A 25,548-nucleotide genomic window follows, 5' to 3' on the forward strand; every position below is an offset into this window, starting at 1 on the left:
TGAATGCTTTTGCTATAGAAACTAACTCGTGGGTTTAGATGATAGTTGGTGAGGCATTGCCCCTATAAATGACCCCCTAACACTGAACCTGGCACTCACCCAACTCCAATACATCTACAGAAACTCATACAGGAGTGAAATAAGAGACTCTCTGAACACAAAAATCACTATACATCACTATAGAGAGAGAGAGAGAGAGTAGCAGTTTGTGCGTCACCACAAAAACAATACAGGCACACCTGTGGGCTAACGGTGAGTGAGAGAGTGTGTGTGTGTGTGTGTGTGTGTGTGAGAGAGAGAGAGAGAGAGAGAGAGAGAGAGAGAGAGAGAGAGAGAGAGAGAGAGGTTTCAGTCAGACTGAATGTTTTTTTAATAATCTTAAAGAAATTCTGATCTGAAGGTTTAATATTAAATGGGTGTAATTTGCTTCTAAAATAAATATAAACAGTGAAGACGATGCCCATCAATTCATTCACAAAACAAAATATTTTATGTATAAACTATATTTTAATATTTTTGGAATGCCTTCCCAACAAGTTTTAGTTTTTTGGGGTTTTTTCCCATCATAGTAATAAGAAATTGTTTTCCTAATGTTTCCAATCTAGTCTAGTCTAGTATTTAATTACAGTGTCCCTCATTAATAACAATAACAATATAAAAACCTAATCAGTGGAATCAGTGTCTTTCAGTGCATTTTAGTCAGTTAGGTGTGTTGTTGGTGAGTGGGGTCTAAATAGCTCTAATTGGCAGGAGGCCAATATTCCTGACTGTAGTATCTGCAAATGTGTTATACACTTCTGATGTCTTTTATTCTTTTCATTCTGTTTCTACTGTTAACTGCTACTGTATGTGCTGCTCTCAGTAACTGCAGCCAATAAAGCTATCAAACTCATTGCTGCTCTTCTGAATGGAGTGTGTGAACGTAAAAGACAGCTGTTTCAGAGCTACTGCTGTTACACACACACTCACTCAGGGTGTAACAGGTGGTGTGTGTAATGAACTGCATAAAATCCGGAGGAACTACATCTACAAACATCAATTCCAAAACAGTTGAATTGAAATGTCAAATGTAATTAAAAATAGTGATTAGTAAATTTAGTTTGATGTGTGTTTAAAAACACAAACAGATCTGTATGTAATCCAACAGGAGAGTAACTGTAAAGAAAAAAGAACAACACTGAGATCAAATGGAAAAATAGCAGAGACTACAGCTGAGGTCTCTCCAGCTGGTGCTTCTACTGAGAAAAAGAGCTCAGTAATTTCATAGGTGTCTCCTTTTAAGTTTCAGAAGAGATCTCAATAACATCTGACATTGTGCTCAGACCTGGAGCAAGAGTGGAGCTTAGTTTTCTCCTCTCTCTCAAAGATAAAAGCTCACTTCAAGTACTGTTTATCTGATGGGGACAGGTTTGATAGTCCTGGGGGGTTATTAGGAGTCCCATTTTCTCTGTATCTTTTAATCAGTTATTGAATTCCAGTATTTGTACTGTTTTACAGTGGACTTACGCAAGTGGATTATCTTCCATCTAATCTCTTCACAAATACACTGGCCAAAAGTATGTGGACACAGCTATGCAATTTTCATTGAAATCAAATTTCATTCAATTCAAATTTCATGTAGATATGCAATTTCTCTAGACAAACATTGGAAGTAGAATGGGTTGTACTGAAAAGCTCAGCAACTTTAAATATGGTACTGTCACAGGATGCCACCTTTGCTAAAGTCAGTTCGTGAAACACATAGTAGCAACAGTAAAGTTTGGTGGAGGAGGGATACTGGTCTGAGATGTTTTTCAGGGTGTGGGGTCGGCTCCTTAGTTCCAGTGAAGGGCAATTTTAATGCTACAGCAAACAAGACAATTATCCAACTTTTTGGCAGCATTTTGGGGAAGGCCCTTTCCTGTTTCAGCATGACCCTGTGCAAAGGCGAGGTTTTTAAAGATATGATTTGATGCGGTTGGCATGAAGAAATTTCAGTGGCCTGCACAGAGCCCTGAGCTTAACCCCACTGCACACTTTTTGGATGAATTGGAACGTCAATTGTGAGCCGGATCTTCTCGTCCAACATCAGTGCTTGAACCCACAAATGCTCCTTTTGGCAAAAATTCCCAAAAACACACTCTAAAATCTTGTGGAATGTCTTCTTAGAAGAGAGGGGGCTATTACAGCCACAAAGGTTGGGGGGGTGGCTTGGGTACAACTCCATATTTATGGCCAAGGCTTTCAAATGGGATGTCCACAAGCTCATATAGGTATGGTGGTCAGGTGTCCACATACATTTGGCCATATAGCGTGTCTCCCGAAAAATGAGTAACTTAATTGGATGATTTGACTAAAAAATTTAATAAATGAAAGATTGACTTTGCACAGCACTATGTATCAACAATGGATCAACGATTTAGATGGTCTCGGCTCACTGTGTGTGTGTGTGTGTGTGTGTGTGCGTGCGCGCACATATTCCATTTTCTCATCTTCAAAAGTTCATAAGTTCAGACTCTGCACCCCCGCAGTGTCACGGCTTTCATCTACTATGCAAAATGGCCGCATGCTTCAGGTTTTTAATTGCTGCCATGATGACTTACTTCAATTTGAGCACACAAACGCACAAATACATACACTCACACGCAGGGACAGAACATATCTTACAAAAACATCTGGAGGACCTGTACAGCAAACTACAACGTTCCAATACGTCTAACACAACATCTAATCACATTCACTTCTGCTTCAAAATCTGTGTTAGCCTGTGTTTCTGTATTTAGCCTTTGTGAGAACCAGACGCCCATAACGATAGGAAAACATGACAATTTGTATGAGAGCCATTCCATGAAAAGAGTTCCATTTGAGTCAACAACAACTGATGCTGTATATATATGAGACAAAAATCTGCTACTATATATTCATTCAAATTTCATCATCAACCCTATGGAACCAAGCGTCTTGCCGGTGATCTATTCTGAGAACTTGGCCACTTAAACTTGTTAAAATCTGCCACCAGAGAAGTTACAGTGCGTGAATGTCCATCACGACCATAGTGAAAGGTATCAGCAAGTAGAGTCAGGGCTTTCTGTAAGGTACTTTGTCTCTTATCCCTGTATAAAAGATGCAAAAGACTGTTGGATGCACTGTGATTTTTTAAGCATGATCAGTAAGTGCTTATTATTAATTTGTTCAATCAGAGTAATGATAAACAATGTGTGACTTATGATTCTACCCATGTGCTTCCTTGCTCTGAATACAGATCTTTGACACAAACTACATAAAAAATCTCAGAAATTTATATTGTACATTATTATTATAATAGAAAAAGAGCAGATTCAACAGCACAAATACAAACTTTTTTGTTCAAGTCTTAAAGGCTCAACACAGAGTATTATTTTTTTATTTTACAGCCTAACGCAGCTACAGAATCTCATACAGGGTTGAAAGAGACTCTCTGAACACAAACAGCACTTCAGATCACTACAGAGAGAGAGAGAGAGAGAGAGAGAGAGACAGAGTAGCAGTTTCTGCTTCAGCACAAAAAACAATGCAGGCACACCTGTAGGCTAAAAGAAGGGTGTGTAAGAGAGGGAGATAGATGGATGGATGGATGGATGGATGGCTAGATGGATGGATGGATGGATGGATGGATGGATAGATAGACAGATAGATAGATAGATAGATAGATAGATAGATAGATAGATAGATGGAGAGAGAGGGAATAAGGCAGAAAGAGAGGTTTCACTTGGACTGAACGTGTGTTTTGTTTCTAAAGACATATAAACAGTGAAGATGACTGGCCGGAATGCACAAAACAAAACATTTTAAGTATAAAATATATTTTGTAGAATATCCTCCTGTACATAGTTTTTCAAAAAGTTCCTAATCAGTCCATCATTCTACATCTTTTTAATCATCCTTGAGAACATGGGCGTTTGTTACAGGTCTGACAGCCACTAATGTTCCATCTCAAATATTACTACACAAAACTTGTTTTAACATTACATTTTTGCTGTGCTATTAATACTAAATATCAATTTAATGTAAAAAGCCTTAATTTTAACTAGAATTTATGTATTCATATGTGTCCATGAGTTTTGCTTACCCCCATCATACCAACATTACAAATACAAATTTTTAGTTATAAAAATAATGTACTGTCACCTTAATGTTGCGTTCACATGTTTACGTTGAAAAAAAGTAATTCCATACCTCATAGCAGTACACAGACAAGCAGCAGGAAGCCACGCACACATTGGCATCGTGACTATGGTGCCAACAAAAATGGATGATTATCCGAAGAAAGCTTTAGCAGTGTAGATTATTTGGTGGAAAAGGGCAAGAGGATGATCTGTACTCTATTAATGCTTGCTTTGTTGTGTAATGCTGGGTTTATCTAGAATTCAACTACTAGACGTTTGGCGTCTATGGCTCAAAAAAAAATCAACATTCGGTTTACTCCACCGCTGCGGTTGATGGGAAAAGTTGTGAAAATTAAACTCATGGCAGAACTTTCTCTCAGGGCTCCATTGAAAATAATGGAATGTCTGGAGTTCAGCTGTCCATGTACTGCAAACATGTGAAAACAGATTAAGTGTAATCATGAAGAGGAAGTGACATTATCAAAAGCTGAAATTAGCTTTAGCCCTGAGGTTTTTTTTCTCCTTATTTTTGACTCTTTTGACATTTATGGGCCAACCTGAAGACCAAACTCTACTAGCAACTGAGAATTTTGGTACAACAGTTCAGTTTCAATGATGCAGAACTGAAGAGACATTCATTCTGAATTATGCTGAACTTCTGAACCTTTATGAACACACACACACACACACACACACACACACACACACACACACGTACACATAGAGGCTGTATTGCATTTCCATTTGTGTTTGAACAGGTTGAACACTTGCTTTCCTCCCTGCAGCCTGCACCACACACATTCCTGTCATTCCAAATACACACACACGTACCCACACTTGAGGCTCCTGGGCACGAGCATCTTTGCAACCACCACACACACACACACACACACACACACACACACACACACACACACACATGCGCACACACACACACATACACACACACACACACACATATATACATACACACACTCTGACAATAACACAAAGAATAATGTTATTAAACATCTCTTGTGTGATTATGTATGCTTTGAACAGCGTTGGAAAAAGTTTATGTAAATGTGCAATAACCTATTATTATAATATACTGCACAGTTATATTTCTGCACATTTTGGTTCTTTTAATTATTTTAAATATAGTAGCAGGCTTATGGCTGAAGAGGCTTCATTATACTTAGTCAACACAAATTCAAATACTTTTCACTCATGTAATGCTTACATCTACAGTGAATTGTACTCAGTGCTAGTACCCCATTGAGCCGTGCGGTCTGAGGCCCTGCGAGGCTCCAAGCAGTCAGCCACCCCTGAGCACTGACCCCAGTGACCTGGACAGTATCCAGCCCTTCACCCCTCAGAGAGCTTCACCACTGTAAGAACACTGCACTGTAGGGAGGGTGTGTGTGTGTGTGTGCATTGCTGTAGGGGAAGGATGTGTTTCCTAATGAAAGCTCAGCGTTTATCAGATTTCCATCACAGCACCTCTACTAACACCACATACCACACGCCTCCTGCAGGCTCTGACTAGTCTTCAAACAAGCCTGAATTAAACTACCTGATTACATCATCACTTACACTACTGTCACTCACACATAGACAGACAGATGTGTAAAACTGCTGTGAGTAATGGATAATGAAAGACATGTAGCACATTTGCCCCCAGCACTGAAAATCTGCATAACAGCCCTATATCACTCTTTCACTGTATCACCATCACATTATCACTCTATCACTATGTCACAGTATCATTCTATCACTATATCATTATTACCATCACTATCACTGTATCAATATCACAGTCACTAAATCATTATCACCATACCATCATTATCATGATATCACTATTTTCACTATATCACTATCTCTGATTTTCCATTGAAAAGAAAATATAGCCCATTCGTAAGCTTAATCCTGGTCCAGGAAATCAGACCTAAATCAAGATCACTGTATCACTACCACACTATCACTACATCACTATACTACTATATCATTGTATGACTGTCACTACAACACTATCACTATCTCACTACATCACATTATCACTGTATCTCACTATCACTGCATCATAACTGTATCACTACCACATCACATCACTATATCATGATCACTGCGTCACACTATCACTACCAAATCACCATATCACTATAACTGCATAACAATATAACTTCAACTACATCACAATATCACCATCACTATGACTTCATCAGTCTAAATGCTGACATTACACTTTCACTGACTTCAGTGACCCCATGACCTTTTGACCTTACCCATCACTTGATTTATAGAACCTTTAAACACACTCTTGCCTTATACCAGTTAATTGGCGAGAGAGAGAGAGAGAGAGAGAGAGAGAGAGAGAGAGTGAGAGAGTGTGCCTAGAGGGGGTGATTGTTAGAGAATTCACATTAGTTAAAGCTGATTAAGACGCATAGACTGAGCATGATTAAGTATGTAAGGCAGAACAGAACAACTGTACAGAACAGAGTTTTCATTCAGAGGCAGAAACAGAGACGGAGACAGAGACAGAGGGAGATCATGGGTCTAGTAGATGAAAAAACTCAACAACACAGAGAAATGCCAAGTTTCTAAAGTGGTTCCATTGTTGTGTGAAGTATGGAGCAGGTTGGTCCTGTTCTAGTCCAGCTCACTATGCTCCTCACTGAGGGTCTGATCTACTGAGTCTTTAGATCCAGTTTAAGATGCAGCAATGATTAAAGTGTACATTTTGGCTGGAGTGCCACTCAGTGAGAACATACCGTACTGAGAACAATACTTTACGCTGTGCCTCAAACGTACATCAGAGCTTTTGCTGCTTTTATGAGTAATGACACCCTCCTAGTTTCAGATCAACTCCACCTCTAGTTCAACTAGAACCTTTATCAATACATGGCTGCCACATTTAGTTTCAGCACATGAACACAGGCAGAGAGAAACATTCCAGAATAAAATAGGGAGGGATGAACAGAATGAGCACAATTCTCTGAGTGACATCAGGTCATATCAAATATATAGATCACATGTATAGTAATATCAGAACCTCATTGCAATGTGTGGGAAAGTAAACATTCACTACTGTTAGCTTTGTGGCAATGTAACAATGACAACCTCATAGACTGGCCAGCAGAAATTAGTATTAATGCATCTGTGGTAATTTCCAGTACAAACAGGTGAAAAAAGATTTTCTGTGCCAGTTTCTCACACTGATATCCATCACAAACATTATGCAGGAAAGTGAATGCAGGAACATTAACAACTGAGTTTTCTCAGAGTGTTGCTCATATTTCAAACACATATTATATGATCAAAAGTACATGGACCTAATTATTGCGTTCATATGTTTCAGCCACACCCACTGCTAACAGGTGCATAAAAATCAAGAACAGTCAACTGTCGCCTAGAGTTGTGTAAAGCAGGCTGCCACTGGACTCTGGAGCAGTGGGAACATCTCTATGGTGATGAATCATGCTTCACTATCTAGCAGTTTAATGGATGAATGTGGGTTTGGCGGATGCGAGAGAAGCACTACCCACTGAAATGCATAGTGTCGACAATAAAGTTTGGTGGAGGAGGGATAATGGTCTGGGCCTGTTTTTCAGGGTTTGGGCTCAGCCCCTTAATTCCAGTGAACAGTGTTATTAATGCTACAGCATAAAAAGAGCATAACAATTTTGACAATTATATGATACCAACGTTGTGGCAACAGTTTGGTAGAAGACCTTTTCCTGTTCCAGCATGACTGTGCCCCTGTGAAAATAGGGGAAATTTATAAAGACATGGTTTGACAAGTATGGTGTGAAGGAACTTCAATGGCCTGCACACAGCCCTGACCTCAAGTCCACTGAACACCTTTGGGATGAATTCGAATGCGAACCAGGCTTTCTCATCAAGACCTGAACCTCGCAAATGCTCCACAATAATGATAGCTTGAAAAGAAGTGTTAAAACTTCAACAAGATTCATATAATTTATTATTGCACAGCAATATATTAAAATATATATTTCAATATATTTCCAATAAAAAAAAACATTTACACAGTTTAGGGAGAAAATACTCTTTAAGACAGAGCATCATCACCTGTCAATCACTCTCAGGAACGCTGTCATTACAACCACATAGAGAGACCTAAATGTTACCACGGAGACGAGAGGAAACAGTTTTTAGACCCTGACAGAGCTGCAGCTGAACCCGCTATTATTCAATTACCCACTGAACATTCCGGTTTCCTGATGATGGTGTAGCTCAGCTCTGCCTCATACAGTCTGTCGGGTCGTTACTTGAAAAAATCCATTGCAAATGACTAATTATTTCTCACAAACTGTAATGGATTACTTTACTAATTACTAGCCAAAAATAATCTCACTACTCATTACTTTATTTCTCTCTAAAACCCAAACACATCTGTACCAACTGAAAACCCAACAATTAATTCTGTACATTATTTAGAAAGAAACAGTGGAAACAGTTCAAAAAACAGCTGAAAAAAAATCTTTGTGAGTGAGGTGTAAATCTTAGAGACCGGTTTGTGAATGTAGATGGCATCGGGTCATTCTCTTCTTCAGCACTGAGATATTTATCCACCAGTTGTACACTGGCATGATTAGATGACGGGGCAGAGTTTATGGAGGTTCCTACACTCGTGCTGCACTGCTTACCTCCACAATCTTGCAGTCAGCACATGCAAATTACATACAAGTACACACAGGCTATATACACTGAAGAAATTTATCATATGAACGAACAACATGTCATTAATACTGTTCTCATAATTGCTATTAAGGCAGTAACTGTAATTACATGAATTTAAACTGTAATGTTACACTACATTACAGGAAAAAAATCACATTACTGTGACATGTTACTCTGTACTGTGATGGCTTCACAACATTGTTAATAAGTGTTTGTGTGTGTGTGTGTGTATGTGTATGTGTGTGTGTCGTTTTCCCATGTTAAATGTGACTTGGCGGAGTTTGTGATGTCATTAATGATGTAATACAGTAATTAAACTGTGTAATGAGTGGATGTGCATACTTCTGTCTGTAACCGCAGTGATGTGCTCAGTAACCATGGCTATGATGCTTGTTGCCGTGGCGTTAGAAAGGTGAAAGTAAAGAGCATGAAGAAGCCAATCTGGTTGCTAGGTTACGCCCAGAGTTTCAGTTCCACATAAATGAGAAACTGGGCACCTTCATTTTAACACACACACACACACACACACACACACACACACACACACACACACACAGTGAGCTATTAAAGGAGCATTCCACCTTAAAATTTAAGGTACTGTATCCCTGTATAGCCTTATAAAAATTCATAATTTATGTTTTCATGTTGTGTCTAGCCTTAACCCTAAACTCTTCACCATAAACCCTAATGCCTAAACCCTTGAACCCTGACCATGACAAACCCATTAACACTTAATCTTAAACCTTTAACTCTAACATTACCCCTAAACCCTTAATCTTAAACCTTTTTTTAACCCTTGACCCAAACCTAAACCTTAATCTTTGGGAATCCCTGTGATGTCACCCAGTCCTGACAGCTTGGTTAGCTATAGGTTAATAACTCCAACATAGGTTGTAACTCCTAACATTTTTTGTAAATAGAATACATCCTTCTACTTTCTAAAATTAAAGGAAGTTCCTGCACGATGAAGGCAAAGAAGGCGTAGTTCTTTAAAACCTCCTCCCGCCTTCAACACGTATCATCAGAAGGGGCTTTTTCCTTGTCTTTAAAACAGAAAATTTCTTTCTAGAGACACTGCAGCAGTGCTATAGGAGGAGGCTAATCATGTTTACAACAGATGTAGAGATGGCTGAATTTTTCATTTGGCTGGAGTGTCCATTTAACTTTTGGAAACATCAAAATATGATGAATGAAAGTAATAGTGACAATTAAATATTTAATAAGTACAGTTACTAAATGTAATAAAACTGGACATTGAGTTTCAAAATGCGATTTAGATTAATATGGAATCACAAGCAGTATTTGACTGTGAACCAGAGACACTCTGTCTGAAACACCCCATGACACACTGCTCAGGTAGAGTTTTGTGTGTGTAAAGTAATAATAAAATAATATCTAACAATAACTCTCAATAAGAACAACTTTCATTTATGTTCAGTTTACACAAAAAACAAACTGTGTGTGTGTGTGTGTGTGTGTGTGTGTGTGTGTGTGTTTATGTGTGTGTGTGTGTGTGTGTGTGCATTGACAGACAGTGGTATTTCAATCAGCCGACACGAACAGACTCATAATTTAATTTAATTTCCTGAAATATTTGACCTGAATTCGCATAACTCAAACAGGGAACTGAAACAGACAGAAACAAAGAAAGAGACTGAACTCTGTTATTCAGTAAAGTATATTAGGGCTGTACTGTGTCAAACTGGAAGAGTTTATCCTAAACCCCTAAACCCTAAACCTTGCCCCTTAATCTCTAATCAATAAATCCTCAACTATAACCCCTAAAACTTTATCTCTATCTCTTAAACCCTAACCCCTAAATCCCAAACACTTAACTATAACCCTTAAACCTTTAATTCTAGCTTATAGACCCCTAAACTCTAAGCTCTAAACCTTTAACTCTAGCCCCTAAACCCTTAAACTCTAAATTCTTACCCCTAAACTCTAATTCTTAAACCTATAACTCTAACTCCTAAACCTTTAACTCTAGCCCATAAACCCTTAAACTCAAACCCAAATCCTAAACCCTAAACTCTTACTTCTAAACCCTTAACTCTAATCCCTGACCCTTAAACCTTTAAATCTAACCCCAAACCTCTAAATCCTTAACTATAAACCCTAAACCTTTAACTTTAGCCCATAAACCCTTAAACTCTAAACACTAACCCCTAAACTCTAACCCCTAACTCTAATTCTTAAACCTTTAACTCTACCTCTGAACGCTTAACTGTAGCCCACAAACCTTTAAACTCTAAACACTAACCCCAACTCTAATCCTTAAACCTTTAACTCTTCCCCCGAACGTTTAGCTGTAGCCAATAAATCCTTAAACGCTAAACCCTAAACCTTTAACTCTAGCCAATAAACATTTGAACCTTAACCCCTAAACCCTTAAAGTCTATTAGAGATCACTCCACATGGTTTGAGGAAAGTGAGTGATGAGCCCCCCTCATATACATGTGTATTCCAAACTTGAAGGATACAGAATCCAACACCCCATTGCATACACATACGTTACATAGGCATATGGACACTACAGATTCCACCACACACAATTTCTATGTTTGTATGTGTAAATAACCAAAATTGGCAGTGTAGTCTGTAGCATGCGTGACGTGCGTGCATGTGAAGGGGAGTCAGATTCTACCGGGAGACAGAGTACTGCACAACACCTCCAAGAACAACAGCAGAAGAGAAAGAACCATGCTGACTTACAAGGCAGAGTAATATTACAGGATTTTATTACAGGAGGTAAACTTTCAAGGCATATTCAACGTGAGATCAACAAAGACTGACCAAACTTTTTGGCATGAGATGAATTTATTTCTTTGCATGCTAGCCTGAAATGGGACTGAGGTTAGATGACTTTTGTAGTGGCTTCTGTTCCTTTCCCACACATTATACTGGGTCTTGTGTTTTCCATGTAATTACCTTTAAATTCAAAGATAAAAGTACCTGTGTCTGAAAAAGCCTTCAGAGAGAATCTAAACTCAAACCCGGTGTGACCGGCAGCCAGAGTTTAGTCTCCAGTACAGTGACCACTTCATACGGTTTCTCTAAAGCTTTTTCTCCAAACTTCTGCTGCTCCTTCTGAATAATTTACACACGACATTCTGATCTTTAAAGAGGATTTACACACACACAGGCATCTGACAAGGAGAGGGCTCTACAGGTCAAACTGTCACCATGGCAACAGGCTATAAACACTATCCTTATTAAAACCTGATTATGAAGGAAATTAAAACACACACGCACTCCTCATAATGCTACACTTTGCACCGGTGGCACTGCGGCACTTCTCCACTCGCTCTCTTTAATTCCAAACCTGTTCCCACCAGCTCGTGTGAACAGACAGAGCTCAGAACCCTCCTCCAATGTGTGTGTGTGTGTGTGTGTGTGTGTGTGTGTCTTGTGAGCCGACACGACTGAGGTTAAGCGTCCACTCTGCGGACAAAAGCCGGACCCTCTACAGCCCCGTGACCTAGGAAACGCTGGGCTCAGTAAACACACACGCACACACACATGCTCACGCACACACACACACAGACTAGGAGGTAAACAGTTTGGCTCGTCAGCATTTGTTGTGAGGATTAAACAGAAGAACATAAGTGACATTCTCTTCGTGATCACAGTTTCCACACTACAGTCCAAATATCAACCAAAACCTTCAACTCCAAACCCAAACATCAACCCAAACTCCAAACCTGAAACCAAATATTAATCCAAACCCAAACATCAACCCAAACTCCAAACCTGAACCCAAACGTCAACCCAAACTCAAAACCTAAACCCAAACATCAACCCAAAATCCAAATCCATACCCAAGCATCAATCCAAATTCCAAACTCCAACCCCAAACATCAACCCGAACTACAAACCCAAACAACCCAAACTCCAAACCCAAACATCAATGCAAACTCCAACCCTAAACCCAAACATCAACCCAAACCCCAAACCTAAACATGCATCTAAATTCCAACCCCAAACTTGAACGTCCACAACAACCTATAGCCCAAACCCAAATCAAGTCTTGAAACTCCAACCCAAACTCCAACTCAACCAAAACCTGACACTCCAAGCCAAACCACAACCCAAACCCAAACAACCCCAAATCAAACGTCAAACTCCAAGCCAAACCCAAATTCGACCCAAACCCAGATTCATACTCATTCCAAACCCTAAACTCCAAACCAGCCCATCCCAAGCACAACCTTTAAGTAGTCCTTCAACACCCACCCAAACTTTTGTTTCCTCAAAAAATATGACATCTGCTCACTATATGGCCTGTTAATCAGTCCACTTTACTTAATCAGTCCACATTATTTTTTATTTCAGAAAAAAATCAGTTCCCAAAAGCCCTCATCCCGGTCACCTCTTACTACAACGCAAAAGAAACTCTGCTTGTCCAAGTTTAGTACTTTGGACAAAGTATACTTAATTACTTATTTATGAGCACAGTTACTGGCTGTATAGCTTTTGAAAACAAACTCATTTGTGTCTGAACTCAGAAACGTCCCACCACTCACCCATCACTGTAAAGTACTGTTTACCTGGCTTCCTACCACTTACAGACCGAGATAGACCCAGAGTCTGCATTTCACAATGGGATGATAAGAGCAACCTACACTGGAAACTGACAAATCTGCTGATAAATCCAAGACACACTGAATAAATGTGACAATAACACTGAAAATCAAACACTGCTCCACTTTCTCCAGAGATCCACCAAAGCCCCCAAAAAACTACTTTCAGACAGAAGGATCAGCTCACGTTCTTCGGTTTGTGAGATAAAATAATACTTAAGCTCTTTTATTTGGTCAGTGCTGTGCAATTGGCACTCTTTGGCTTTAGCTGAGGGTTACAGCTGAAACCTGTTAGCCTGAAGGATTCTGGGAAATCCTGAGTTTTATAACTCTGTAATAGTTCTGTAAAACTTCTCGGTGTGAAATGTTCTGAGAGCTGAGCATCTGAGCTTGGTGTCCATGCAGATTGTGATTTTCAGAAAGGCTCATTGTTGAAGATCATGGTGTATTGTTAGGATTGTATCAGCTGCTCATGTCTGAAAGTGTTTCACTTATTCAAAGTTTTGAAGTTTTCTGCTTGACACCAGAATGCATGATTTTGTATTTAATGTTTAGAGGTTTTCATGTTTACTTTCGTGGATAGATTATTGTTAGGGGAATAACACTTCTCCAAACACAACTTCAAAAAACTTCAAAGACCTTCAAAATCTCCCAAGTGGTGCAAGTTCAATACTTTCCAAAACATCTACTATAGCACACCTCCTGAACACACACAAAAACTCACACACTCTTACAGCTCTATAATCTGTTTGATTTGTCTTAACAACCACTGACGGCTCCAATAAAAGCCACACACCCCGTTCTGGGGGAATTCCTGTAGTGCCTGAGTAACTGAATGAGGCATAATGGAGACTGCAGTACCCCGACACACACACACACACTTACTGTTCACCTTCATTACACTACCTTTATTATTGTGCATTTTCTGAATTATACAAATACTACTTATCTAAGGTTTAGAAAACTAAAATTACTTTTCAATTAAAGTATTAAATAAGTATTAATAAGTATTAGATTACTAACTAGACTAACTGAACACAAACTCAATTTTAACTCAACACCAATTATTCTAACTCAATTCTATCTCCAAATTAACTCAACACTAAATCTACATTAACTCAATGCAAACTCAATGCATTACTCAACACTAACTTCAAACTAACTCCATATTAAGTCAACACTAACTCCATATAAACTCAACACCAAGACCATGTTATCTCTACACTAAGTGCACAATACTAAGACCATGTTAACTCAGCACCAAGTACATATTAACTCAACATTAACTCTATTTTAACTCAACACAAACACCATATTAACTCTATACATATTCAACACTAACTCAATGCCAACTCAACACTAATTCTATGTTAACACTAACTTAATACTAATGCAAACTCTATATTAACACAACACGAACACTATATTAAATCAAAACTAACTTAACACAAACTCAGCGTTATTTCAATATTATTAAGACACTTTTTCTGAACTGACTTGGTCCCTCTGCATTCAATGGGCAGAAATAACAGCTTTTGCAGCAACAGTCAGGATCAGTGGGGTACCCCAACGACCACCCCCACCCCCACACATGACGAACAAAACAACAGCACTGGATCTCCTAGAAGGTTCCACACACACATATACACACACACACACACACACACACCATCCACTCACATTAGCATCAACACAGATCAGACTGAAAGAAAGAAAGAAAGAAAGAAAGAAAGAAAGAAAGAAAGGTACTGAGAGAAAGATAAAAAGAGAGAGAGGGTGGATGGAGAGATGAAAGAGGTGAACACTGAGCACAGGTGCAGAGAATGCTAAGTAATTTAATCACCACAAACCTCTCAACTGTGTGTGACGCTCAGTTCCTCCTTCAGAATCCTACGAGTCTTCTAACTGTAAAAAGCTTTTAATTCTTTTTTTTCTCTCTTTTACTCCCTCTTTCTTTTCTTTTCTGTTCTCTCTCTCTTTCTCTCCCTCTTTTATTTCTCACTCTGTACATACTCTCTCCCTCTCTCTATCTGTACTTTTTCCCTTCTCCCTCTCACTCTGTTCATTTTGTCTCTGTCATACTCTCTCTCTCTCTCAGTCTCACTGTCTCGCTGTCTGTAACAGATGTTTTATTGTGGATCTGTTTAATTTGATGTTCTGCTGGTGGTCTGGTTCTCTCACTTCTGAGCTCAGAAAAGCCACCATAATTATACAAACACACACACACATACACACACACACACTAAACACTGAGAGATGTTGTAAGAGGAGAGTTTGACTGAAACACAGAGTCCAGCTGAATTCTGAGAAAATTACCCATAAAATCCTCACAAACATCTGACACATTCACACTGCACGACGTTCACATTTACACGTTTGTCAGATGTTCTTATTCCAAGTGACTCTCAGTTTAATGGTGTTACAGATGGAGGTGAATGTAGGACTGTTATCAGTGATTAGTGCAGCATAGAATCATTATCAAGGGAGAGAACTGAATTCCAGTCTGCAGCACCTTTTCCACCAACACCACATTACAGCCAGAGACTCAATACAGCATTACAGTATCATCATCATCATCATCATCAACATCAACATCAACAACAACAACATCAACAACAACAACAGCAGCAGCCGCCTCAGGTATACACCAACTACACAGCACACAATACTGATACAGCACACAACAGGAGACCAGGAGGAGAAGAGAAAAAAAGAAGAAAATAGAGAGGATGAAAAGGAAAGAGGGAAGAAAAGAGAAGAAAAGAAGAAGAAAAGAGAAAAGATGAGCAAGACGAGGAGAAAAGTAAAAGAGAAAGAGAAATGGTGGAGAGGTAAAGGACTAGGGAGAGAAGCAAGGGAAGGAGAAAAGGAGAAAAATGAAAAAGAGAAGGAGGAAAGGAAGAGAAAAGTAAAGATGATGAAGAGGAAGTAGGGAGAAGAAAAATGAGTGAGGAAAAGGAAAGAAGAAAGGAGAAAGAGGTGGAGTAAAGGTGGGGTAAAGTGCAAGAGCAGGAGCAAAAGACAAGTAAAGTGATGGAGTTAAGGAGGAGTTAATTGAGGGAGCAAAAAAGGAGTTAAGTGAAGGAAAAAAAAGGTGATAGAATAAAAGAGGAATAAGAGAGGGAGTAGAGGAAAGAATAAAGTAAGGGAGTAGAGGATAAACAGAGTAAAGTGAGGAAGTAAAGGAGTAAAGTGAGGGAATAGGAGGAATAAAGGAGGATTAAAGTAAAGGAGGAGTAAAGTGATTTAGATGCAATTGCACTCACAGTCTGGAGAGTTTAGTTGTTGAGAGAAACAGCAGCTCTGGTAAAACCTGTAGATTATTCCTGTTTAACCTCCTGCAAAGAAACAGAGAGAAAGTTTAAATTACACTCCAGCTCAATCATATGGATAAAATACCATGGTTATACTTAAACATTACAACTTAGAGTACATATACACAATATACACACTGTTGAATCAATAATGTGACATTATTTGAACCAAAATAATTTCCTTTTTTTGGGATTATGTGCATGTGCTGATTAATCAAATGATATTATTGTTCTATAACCAACACTGAAACTTTATTATAACATGTAAGAATTCAACTTTAATATTTAACAATTACATATTCACAAGCAAGAATTCATTAAGAAATAATCAGAAATTACTTTGGAAACTTTAATTGTAACAAGCTAAAATTTGATTAATTTCTGTAAAAATTGTTTCTCGAATAAAAATGGATTCTTTCAGAATCCTGAAAGCCAGAAGAACAGAAATCCTTAACAAAGCTAAAAATGTGAATAATAACTAATGATAATGAAAATAATAATCTTTATTTATACAGCACCTTTCATCTTGAGTCCAAAATATCAAAATGCATAAAAATTAGATAAAATTAAAAAAAATAGAGTAAAATCAAAACTACAATCATAAAGAATAAAAACACACAGAAGATGGTATGTAAGTGGTATGAAATATTGATAAAACAAACAGTAAAACATCATTAGCATTAATAAAAATACCAACGCCATAATAATAATAATATTAAACTACAAAATAATATAAACCAAATAAGAATTTTAAAATAAAATTAAAAACTAATTTTATTACAAGTAACAAGTAGAATTTTTAATTTCAGGGATTATGAAAAAGCCAGTTTGAACAAGTAAGTCTTTAGTCTACATTTAAAAATATTTACTGAGATGGGGTTCCTAATACACTACTCCAGAGTTTCGGAGCTACATAAGAAAAACCTCCAGCACCAGCTGAACTGCAAGTGGTCCTAGGGTTTACCAATAAACCCGCTGCTGCTGAAAGTCCATGAGATGGACTGTAACATTTCGAAAGGTCTGTATGATGTCGTGGAGCTAAACCATGTAGAGCTTTACGTTCTTAATAAAACCCAGACAAAAATGTGTCTGTGAAAAAACTGGGTAATTCTTACTAATAAGAAGGGAATCCCAACATGCTAATATTTAATTTCTACTAGCATCATTTTCATTTACTACAGTTAACATCTTTTGAAGTTCACATATGATGTTTACAATTCGATTTTTATCTGTTCATATTGACCTAAATTAGTTTGTTCTACACACTCAGGTGTAAATGGATTTAGAGTGAATAAAAGTGTAAAACCTCCTAGAAGCTGAATGTGGTTAAAGACATTTTAAAAAGGTTTTAGAACAGAGTAATGTTGAAAACTTTAAAACTCAGCTCTGCCCAACTGAGTGTGAGTGTGTCGCACAGTGACTGTCTACTAGACACACACATACGCACACATACACACACACACACACACACACACTCTCAGACAAAGCCGGCCGGAAAAACAGATGTGGGAAAAACAAACAGAACCCCTCCATACACACACACACGCAGAACTTACAGTGTAAACACACACACATACACACACAGTACACACTCAACAGAAACTCAGTTAATTCTTACATTTAATGCAGTTACAAACTATATTTATAACTAATATAAACTATATTAAATATTCACATTTAGCTATTCTTCATGTCTCTCTCTTGCTTTTTCACTTTGTCTTTCTCTCTCTCTTCCTGTCTCTCCTTTCAGCTGGTAAGAAGCTGATCAATATTCTTACCCATAAAGGTAGTGTATTTATAATATATACATAATAATCAGTGTATATATATCACATATAATGAATATTGATGAGATTCAGTGTGTTTGTTTCTGCAAACTTTTCTTTCTGACAGTGTGTGTTTTACTTAAAACAAACTCTAAACTAGCTAGTGACGATGACATCATTCTTTAGCTGCTGCTTTACATCATCCTGATTAAATAAGTGATGAGTGATAAAATAGTAACGATGCAGCACAGCGGCTAAAAGGCCCCTCGTTCAGAACCCAGAAGAGAACACACTCCCTCAGGAAACACTCTCTCGCGCACACACACACACACACACTCAAACAGAAACACAGCGTTTAAAGGGAATAAGATCAGCACCCCGAAATAGACTCACACCTACACACTGTCGATCACCTTCACACATACATTCTCACTGTATACTTTATTATGGACACTTTATTAGAAACCACTACCTTGTACTTCCACTTACTGGCCCCTTTATTAGAAACACTGACCTTGTACTTCCACTCACTGGCCACTTTCTTAGATAAGGTAGGTGTTTCTAATAAAGTGTCCTGTAAGTGGAAGTACAAGATCAGTGTTCCTCAGAGTCACTCCACATTGTGCACTAAGTGGGGTTTTGGGGTGTAAAGAGTTACACACACAAACGAGTGTAGACCAGCCAAATAAAAACATTAATAACACCAGAGTAACCAACTACAGCAGAAAGAATGTGTGTGTGTGTGTGTGTGTGTGTGTGTGTGTTGGAAGGTAAAGGAAGTATGAAAAAAAGAAAGAGAATGAGAAGAAGGCAGAAAGTTCTAAAAGAGAGAGAGAGACAGGAAGAGAGAGAGAACGAACAGATCTGTGAGTTTCTCTCTATAAGCTTTACTTCATACCTGACTGCATTTCTCACAGTCAGCTAGCCGTGACAATGTGTGTGTGTATGTGTGGAACAGAGCCTCCACTTTTCCTCCCCACAGGGGGTCGTCACACCCAATACCTAAACACCCCCCACCACACACACACACTCCTGCGTGTGTTTATGAAGAGTTTTTAAAGTGTGTATGTGTGTGTGTAATCCTCTCTGCTATGCGGACCCCGCGCTGGTCGGCCGGGTGAACGCTTTTTCTCGCTTCACAGCAGGACTGATCTTACACACTGACTTTACCGCTAAGCGATAATGCAGTGCCTTTATTCTTGCAGTTATCACCATAAAGAGCCACTTACCACACACACACACACACATGCAAAACACATAACATGTAAACACTGCATGCAAATTAGATCAACACCATAATGTGGAGGTAGAAAAGTAGGAGTAAAGGAGTAGAGGGGTACGGGAGTAAAGGAATAAATGAATAAGGAGCAGAGGAGTAGAACAGAAAATGGGTAGAGGAATAAAAGACTAAATGAGCAGAAGGGTAGAGTAGAGTAAACGAGTAGAGTAGACAAGGAGTAGAAGAGTAGAGTACAAAAGGAGTAGAAAAGTAAAGGAGCAGAAAAGTGAAAAAGTAAAGGAGCAGTAGAGAGGCAGAGATGGAGAAAATGAGTAGAGTAGAATAGAAAATGAGTAGAGGAGTAAAAGAACATAGGGGGAGTAGAGAAGTAGAATAGAAAACGAGTAGAGATGTAAAGGAGTAGAGGAGTAGAGTAGAGCAGTAGAGTAGAAAAAGAGTAGAGGAGTAAAGGACTAGGGAAGTAAAGAAGTACAGGAAAAGGGCAGAAAAGGAGTAGAGGAGCAAAGAAGCAGAGGAGTAAAATAGAAAAGGAGTAGAGAAGTAAAAAAGAAAAGGAGTAGATAAGCAAAGGAGTAGAGGAGGAGTAGAGGAATAAAGAAGACAAGGAGTAGACATAAACAAGTAGAAGAGAATAGAAAAAGAGTAGAGGAGTACAGGACCAGAGAAGTCATGGAATAAAGAAATAGAGGAATGCAGTAGAAAGGGAGTAGAGGAGAAAATGGGCAGATGAGTAAAATAGAGTAAAATGGTGTTAAATAAAGTAGAGAAGAATAAGCAAAGTAAAGGAGTAGAGGAGTAGAGCCAGGGAGAGAGTGAGAGAAAGTGATGGGGGGAGTGGTGAAGGGTTAAAGTGCGTAATTCCAGCTTCCACTGTCACTCTCAAATCCTCCCTCAGGGCTAACTTGGCTGTCAGACAACACAAGTTAGTCTTACTATTCTTGTGAGGACTTCAATAGACTTCTGTATTACTGTGGCCAAGTAATACTACATCTACACCTACACCCAACTTAACTCCAACTTCAGCAACTAAAAGGCAATCTTTCTGCTCTTTTGTTTTTCCAAAAAAAGTTGAAATTGCATGTTTTCAAGTTGAGTGCCAGTATTAATGTCCTCACTTGTCCTGTTATAATATCTCATGTTGTCCGGTTATTGTAAGGACATTTGGTCTTCATGGGTGTAGCAAGACAAGCAGCAGTAAATAGTCATGAAAGATCACAGTGTGGACTTACAGTCTCTCCAACTCTTTCAGGTCCTGAAACGCTCCTCTCTCGATCACACTGATCTTGTTCTCCATCAGCTGCCTGCGTGCACACACACACAGTGAGAAAACACACCTCATTGTGACCACACATACACACACACCCCCACACACACACACACATACACAGGTGTATTCCTGCTCCCTACTGTTTTAAATGGGAATTTCACAGATTTTTCAAAGCTTCTGCATAATTAAATGGTTAACATGTAAACAGAGTCTTTCAGAGTGGTTTGGTGTGAAATGCCCTGCTCTAGAGAAACTTACCGAGTCAGAACTGTTCACCCCTAAAAGCTCTCTCACAGAAAATTTTTACATGAAATGGTTATAAATACACTGCCTGATGTCTGAGACGTATTTTATGATGGTTCTGAGAATGTTTTGGTAAAACATTTAAAAAATGCAGAGTGTTATGAGGAAAAATAGTCCCCAAGAAAATTTCTTTTTATGTACTTTACAGTATTTTACCATTATATACATCAGATAAATATTCAAAAGATACATGTAGGTTCACTGGTGGCTTTGGATAGTAAATAAAATAGAACCCCTGGTTTCTGTCACCACCAGTGTAAAGAAATCTTAGACCAACTGATTAAACTAAAATTAAAGAAATTGGGTGTGATTTACAAAATCCCATTCAATTTTATGAGAAGTTGTAGAACACAATCAAATCATATCAAAATACTTACATTTAGAGCAAGATTTTCAGTCCATCTAATGTGAGGATCAGGGTTTTAGCAATAAACATCTGACTGATAGATTAGCTGAAAGTCCAGCTGTTTTAGTGGCGCTATCAAAGCCCTGACCCTTACAATGATCTTTACACTGAAAATGATCTTGACCCTATCACTGACCCAAACATCAATGGTGACCCTGACTCTGACACTGACCCTGATTTTACATCACATGGACCAGTCAGGTTCAGACAGAATTTTGTCAGGCTATAGTGGAGTTCAGACAGTATTTTGTGGGGCTGCAGTCGAGTTCAGACAGAAATTTGTTGGTCTACAGTAGAGTTCAGACAGAAATTTGTCAGTCTACAGTTGAGTTCAGACAGAAATTTGTTGATCTACAGTCGGGTTCAGACAGAATTTTGTCAGTCTACAGTCAGACAGAATTTTGTTGGTCTTTAGTCAAACAGAATTTTGTTGGTCTACAGTCAGGTTGAGATAGAATATTGTCACTCTACAGTCAGACTTACACAGAATTTTGTTGGTCTACAGTTGGGTTGAGACAGAATTTTGTTAGTGTACAAGTAGACAGAATTTTGTTGGTCTACAGTCAGTTTGCAATAGAATATTGTCACTCTACAGTCAGACTTACACAGAATTTTGTTGGTCTACAGTTGGGTTCAGACAGAATCTTGTTAGTGTACAAGCAGACAGAATTTTGTTGGTCTACAGTCAGGTTAAGCTACAATTTTGTCAGTCTACAGTCAGATTTACACAAAAAATTGTTGTCTACAGTTGGGTTGAGACAGAATTTTGTTAGTCTACAAGCAGACAGAATTTTGTGGGTTGATGTGGGTTGGAAAGAATATTTGCAGGCTTTGTTGGAGTTTGTGTCAATTTTTTATTTCCCAAACACTCAGGCCTGCACTCATCACTGTGAGATGAGACTATGATTGACATTCCAAGATTTGCAGTGATAGAATAAGAATGTTTCTAGTAATTCACTTCAAGTTGTCAGTTTTACACCTTTATACCATTGTGCTGATCTGTTATTGGATTAAAGCTGCTGCTGCTAAATTTCTACACCAAATACCACAAATGCTCCAAGGACATATGCACTCATGTGACAAGTGATTCTGAGTTTCATTCACAGGCTGTTTGTTCTCTCCTGAACAGAATTACAATCAGTCATTCTGAGTTTCCTTACTGCGGAAATGAATAGTTTAACATTCAGCATTCATACAGAGAGAGAGAGAGAGAGAGAGAGAGAGAGAGAGAAAGAGAGAAAGAGAGAAAGAGAGGAGAGATGTGGATTTTTTAGTGGAAACTCTAACCTCTGGAACAGGACAGTAAACTTGTTCTTATACGGTTCCTCTGTACATCTCTGTCTAACACACACACACACACACACACACTAACATGCCATTTTAACTGAATATTCATGTACAAAGGAGGACAAATTCTCCCTTTATTTCTTTCTTTCTCTTTCACAGCCTAAACCCAATTTTACAATAATTGTTTGAGGCTTGTTCACATAATCCTGAGTTTTAGAATCACTAAAACCACACTGTCCAAACCATCTTAACCTCTTTCTCTCTCTCTTTCTTTCTCTGTTGTGTTACAAATTAACTGTTTTACCTCCTGCAACAATAAACATTTAGTACATTATGTAGAAGTTTTTCAGTATTTTTGCAGAACTTTGGTTTTCAGCAGCAGCTTTGTTTCAGTGACATCCCCTCACATAACAGTGTAAAGGTGTAAAAGTGTTAGATGGAGACGTTCAAAAAGATACTGAGGGTAAAGGTCACAAAGGGCTTTCTCTAGGTCTGATTGTGACGCGTTGTTTATAATGTAGATAGGATCTTGCTGACCATGAGTGATGTGAATGTAGAAAAAAGTTTGTACTTACAGCACTCGTAAGTGTCGGAGCCCCGCAAAATCAGCCTTGGTGATTTTAGTCAGATTATTATTGTTGAGGTCACTGTAAACACACAGGAGAAGACAGTGGTCAGTACAGAGGTCACAGCTTGGAATAACATATACATAAAAACTGGGCTACGTTATGAGTGTCATGTTAATAATGGTCAGTGATGAACAGCAGTCGGTGAGGCTGCAAAACACGTTAATTATCTCCATGTTAGGCTTTCAAATACTGACACTGCAGAACACAGCAATATGAGCAAATGAGCCCTCTAACCAACAACAAATAGAAGGGAGGAGGAGGAGCAGAGAAGAGCATGGAAAGGAATATGGAGGAGTGAGGAGGAGTAGAGAGTGAATAAAAGTACAGGGGGTAGAAAGGACTAAAGAAGTGTGAACAGAAGTTTAGATGAGTCTAGGAAAGTATAAAGAGATAAAGTTCAGTGTTTTGCTCCTCTTTGCTATGCTGTGTCTAAGAAGGAGGTGTGGAGATTTCCTAGAGAAGGAAAGTGAGGAGTATCCAGTACCGTCACGTTGATGTTGATGATCTGACCCTAAATTGACCCCAGCAGTTCTTATGTATTTATTTGTTTGTTTGTTTGTTCCATCAATTGTCCAATGAATTTGTATACATAACAAAAAGCAGAAGGAGAAGACCAGTGTTCAGCAAAGACATCTTCACTTGAGATATGAAGGATGTAACAAAAGATCCAGTGATAGAGAAACTGGAAGAGTGAAAGAGAATTTAGGATCCTGATGAAACTGATGAAGAACAGTAGCAGTGTGTGTGCAACTCAGTTTGTGTGTTAGTGCTCTAACAGCAGTTCAGAGTAGACTGAAGTCTGTTGAAACATTTAGCAGGATGACAGATAAAGAGGAAATTACAATAATCAATATAAAAGCTGATAAGGCTTAGACCAGAATTTGCATCACTGATATTCAGAAAAAGGTGAAGATTGTGAAGGAGAAGGAAACAGATTTAGTGAGAGATGAGGTTCAAGTGAAAGTGTAGAGTTGTTAAGGATGCTGAGGTTTCTAACTACCTGAGTGGGTTTTACAGCCATACAATCAATGTAAACAGAAAAACTGGACAATGTGGAGATTTGGGCTCTACAAGCAGAACTTCAGATTTATTTATTTAACATAAGAAAATGCTTACTGATCCAGAGTTCCAGATCAGAGATTCAGAAACCACTAATCATAAAGTTCTATCTATCTATCTATCTATCTATCTATCTATCTATCTATCAGTGCGCGCGTGCCTTACATTCTCTCGGCGCTCCTCGTGATGCCCCTCGGGACGCTCCTTAGTCCCTGCGCGTGGCAGTCCACCGCGGTCCCCGCGCATGTGCACTGTGGCGGACAGAGCTGCGCGCGCGCCCCGCGGACCAGCAGCGCGAGCAGCAGCGGCGCGACCCAAGCGCGCGCCATGCGGTCCTGGTGCGCTGTGCGCGACTCAGCGCGGGGCTCCGGGCTCGCGCTCCTGCACAATACACGCTCCCGCGCGCGCTCCTGCAGCACGGAACTCCGCGCGCGAACTCTCAAAGCAAACGCACGCGCTCCTGTGTGTACGCTCTCTGCGCGCGCTCCTCTCTCCGGGCTTCAGTTGCAGATTCTGCTCACGAGGCCATTCCTGCGTAATCACGCGGGGAAGATCGCACGCGCGCCCGTGTGTTAAAGCTCCGATCACCGGTAGAGTTCCGCTCGAGCGCCGCTGCTGCAGCTCCACACACTCAATGCGCACTGACCACACACTCTCCCACACACAATCTCTCAGTGGCGCGGACACGCCCAATGACCCGCCCCGACTCCGCCCACCAACCCGCCCACTGCTCCATTCAGCCTAAAGAGAGCACAGAGAAAGTGAAGCAAGAAAGAATGCAGAGAGAGAGTGAAAGAGAGAGAAAGATCGAAGAGAGAGAAATAGAAAGATTTCTCAACGAAGAGAAGAGAAACAGATTTCCTCTTGCCCAGAGACAGAGAGCA

The 25,548-nt window shown here is 39.2% G+C and overlaps 1 protein-coding gene across 3 annotated transcripts in view; it reads right to left on the reverse strand.

Annotated features, from left to right (window-relative positions):
- slit2 (slit homolog 2 (Drosophila)) overlaps positions 1-25,300 on the reverse strand; it is a 99,775-nt gene extending 74,475 nt beyond the window's left edge. For all 3 annotated transcript variants that reach the window (XM_036583839.1, XM_036583840.1, XM_036583838.1), the window contains exons 1-4: positions 24,830-25,300; positions 23,552-23,623; positions 20,943-21,014; positions 16,660-16,731 (exon numbers count right to left, since the gene is read on the reverse strand). In XM_036583839.1, coding sequence (XP_036439732.1) covers positions 16,660-16,731; positions 20,943-21,014; positions 23,552-23,623; positions 24,830-24,993 — 380 coding nt within the window. In that variant the 5' untranslated portion in view covers positions 24,994-25,300. The remainder of the gene's footprint in view (positions 1-16,659; positions 16,732-20,942; positions 21,015-23,551; positions 23,624-24,829) is intronic.
- Between the last annotated feature and the right edge of the window lie 248 nt (positions 25,301-25,548).

The sequence above is a fragment of the Colossoma macropomum genome, unplaced genomic scaffold, assembly GCF_904425465.1.
Source record: "Colossoma macropomum unplaced genomic scaffold, Colossoma_macropomum, whole genome shotgun sequence".
Taxonomy (NCBI): domain Eukaryota; kingdom Metazoa; phylum Chordata; class Actinopteri; order Characiformes; family Serrasalmidae; genus Colossoma; species Colossoma macropomum.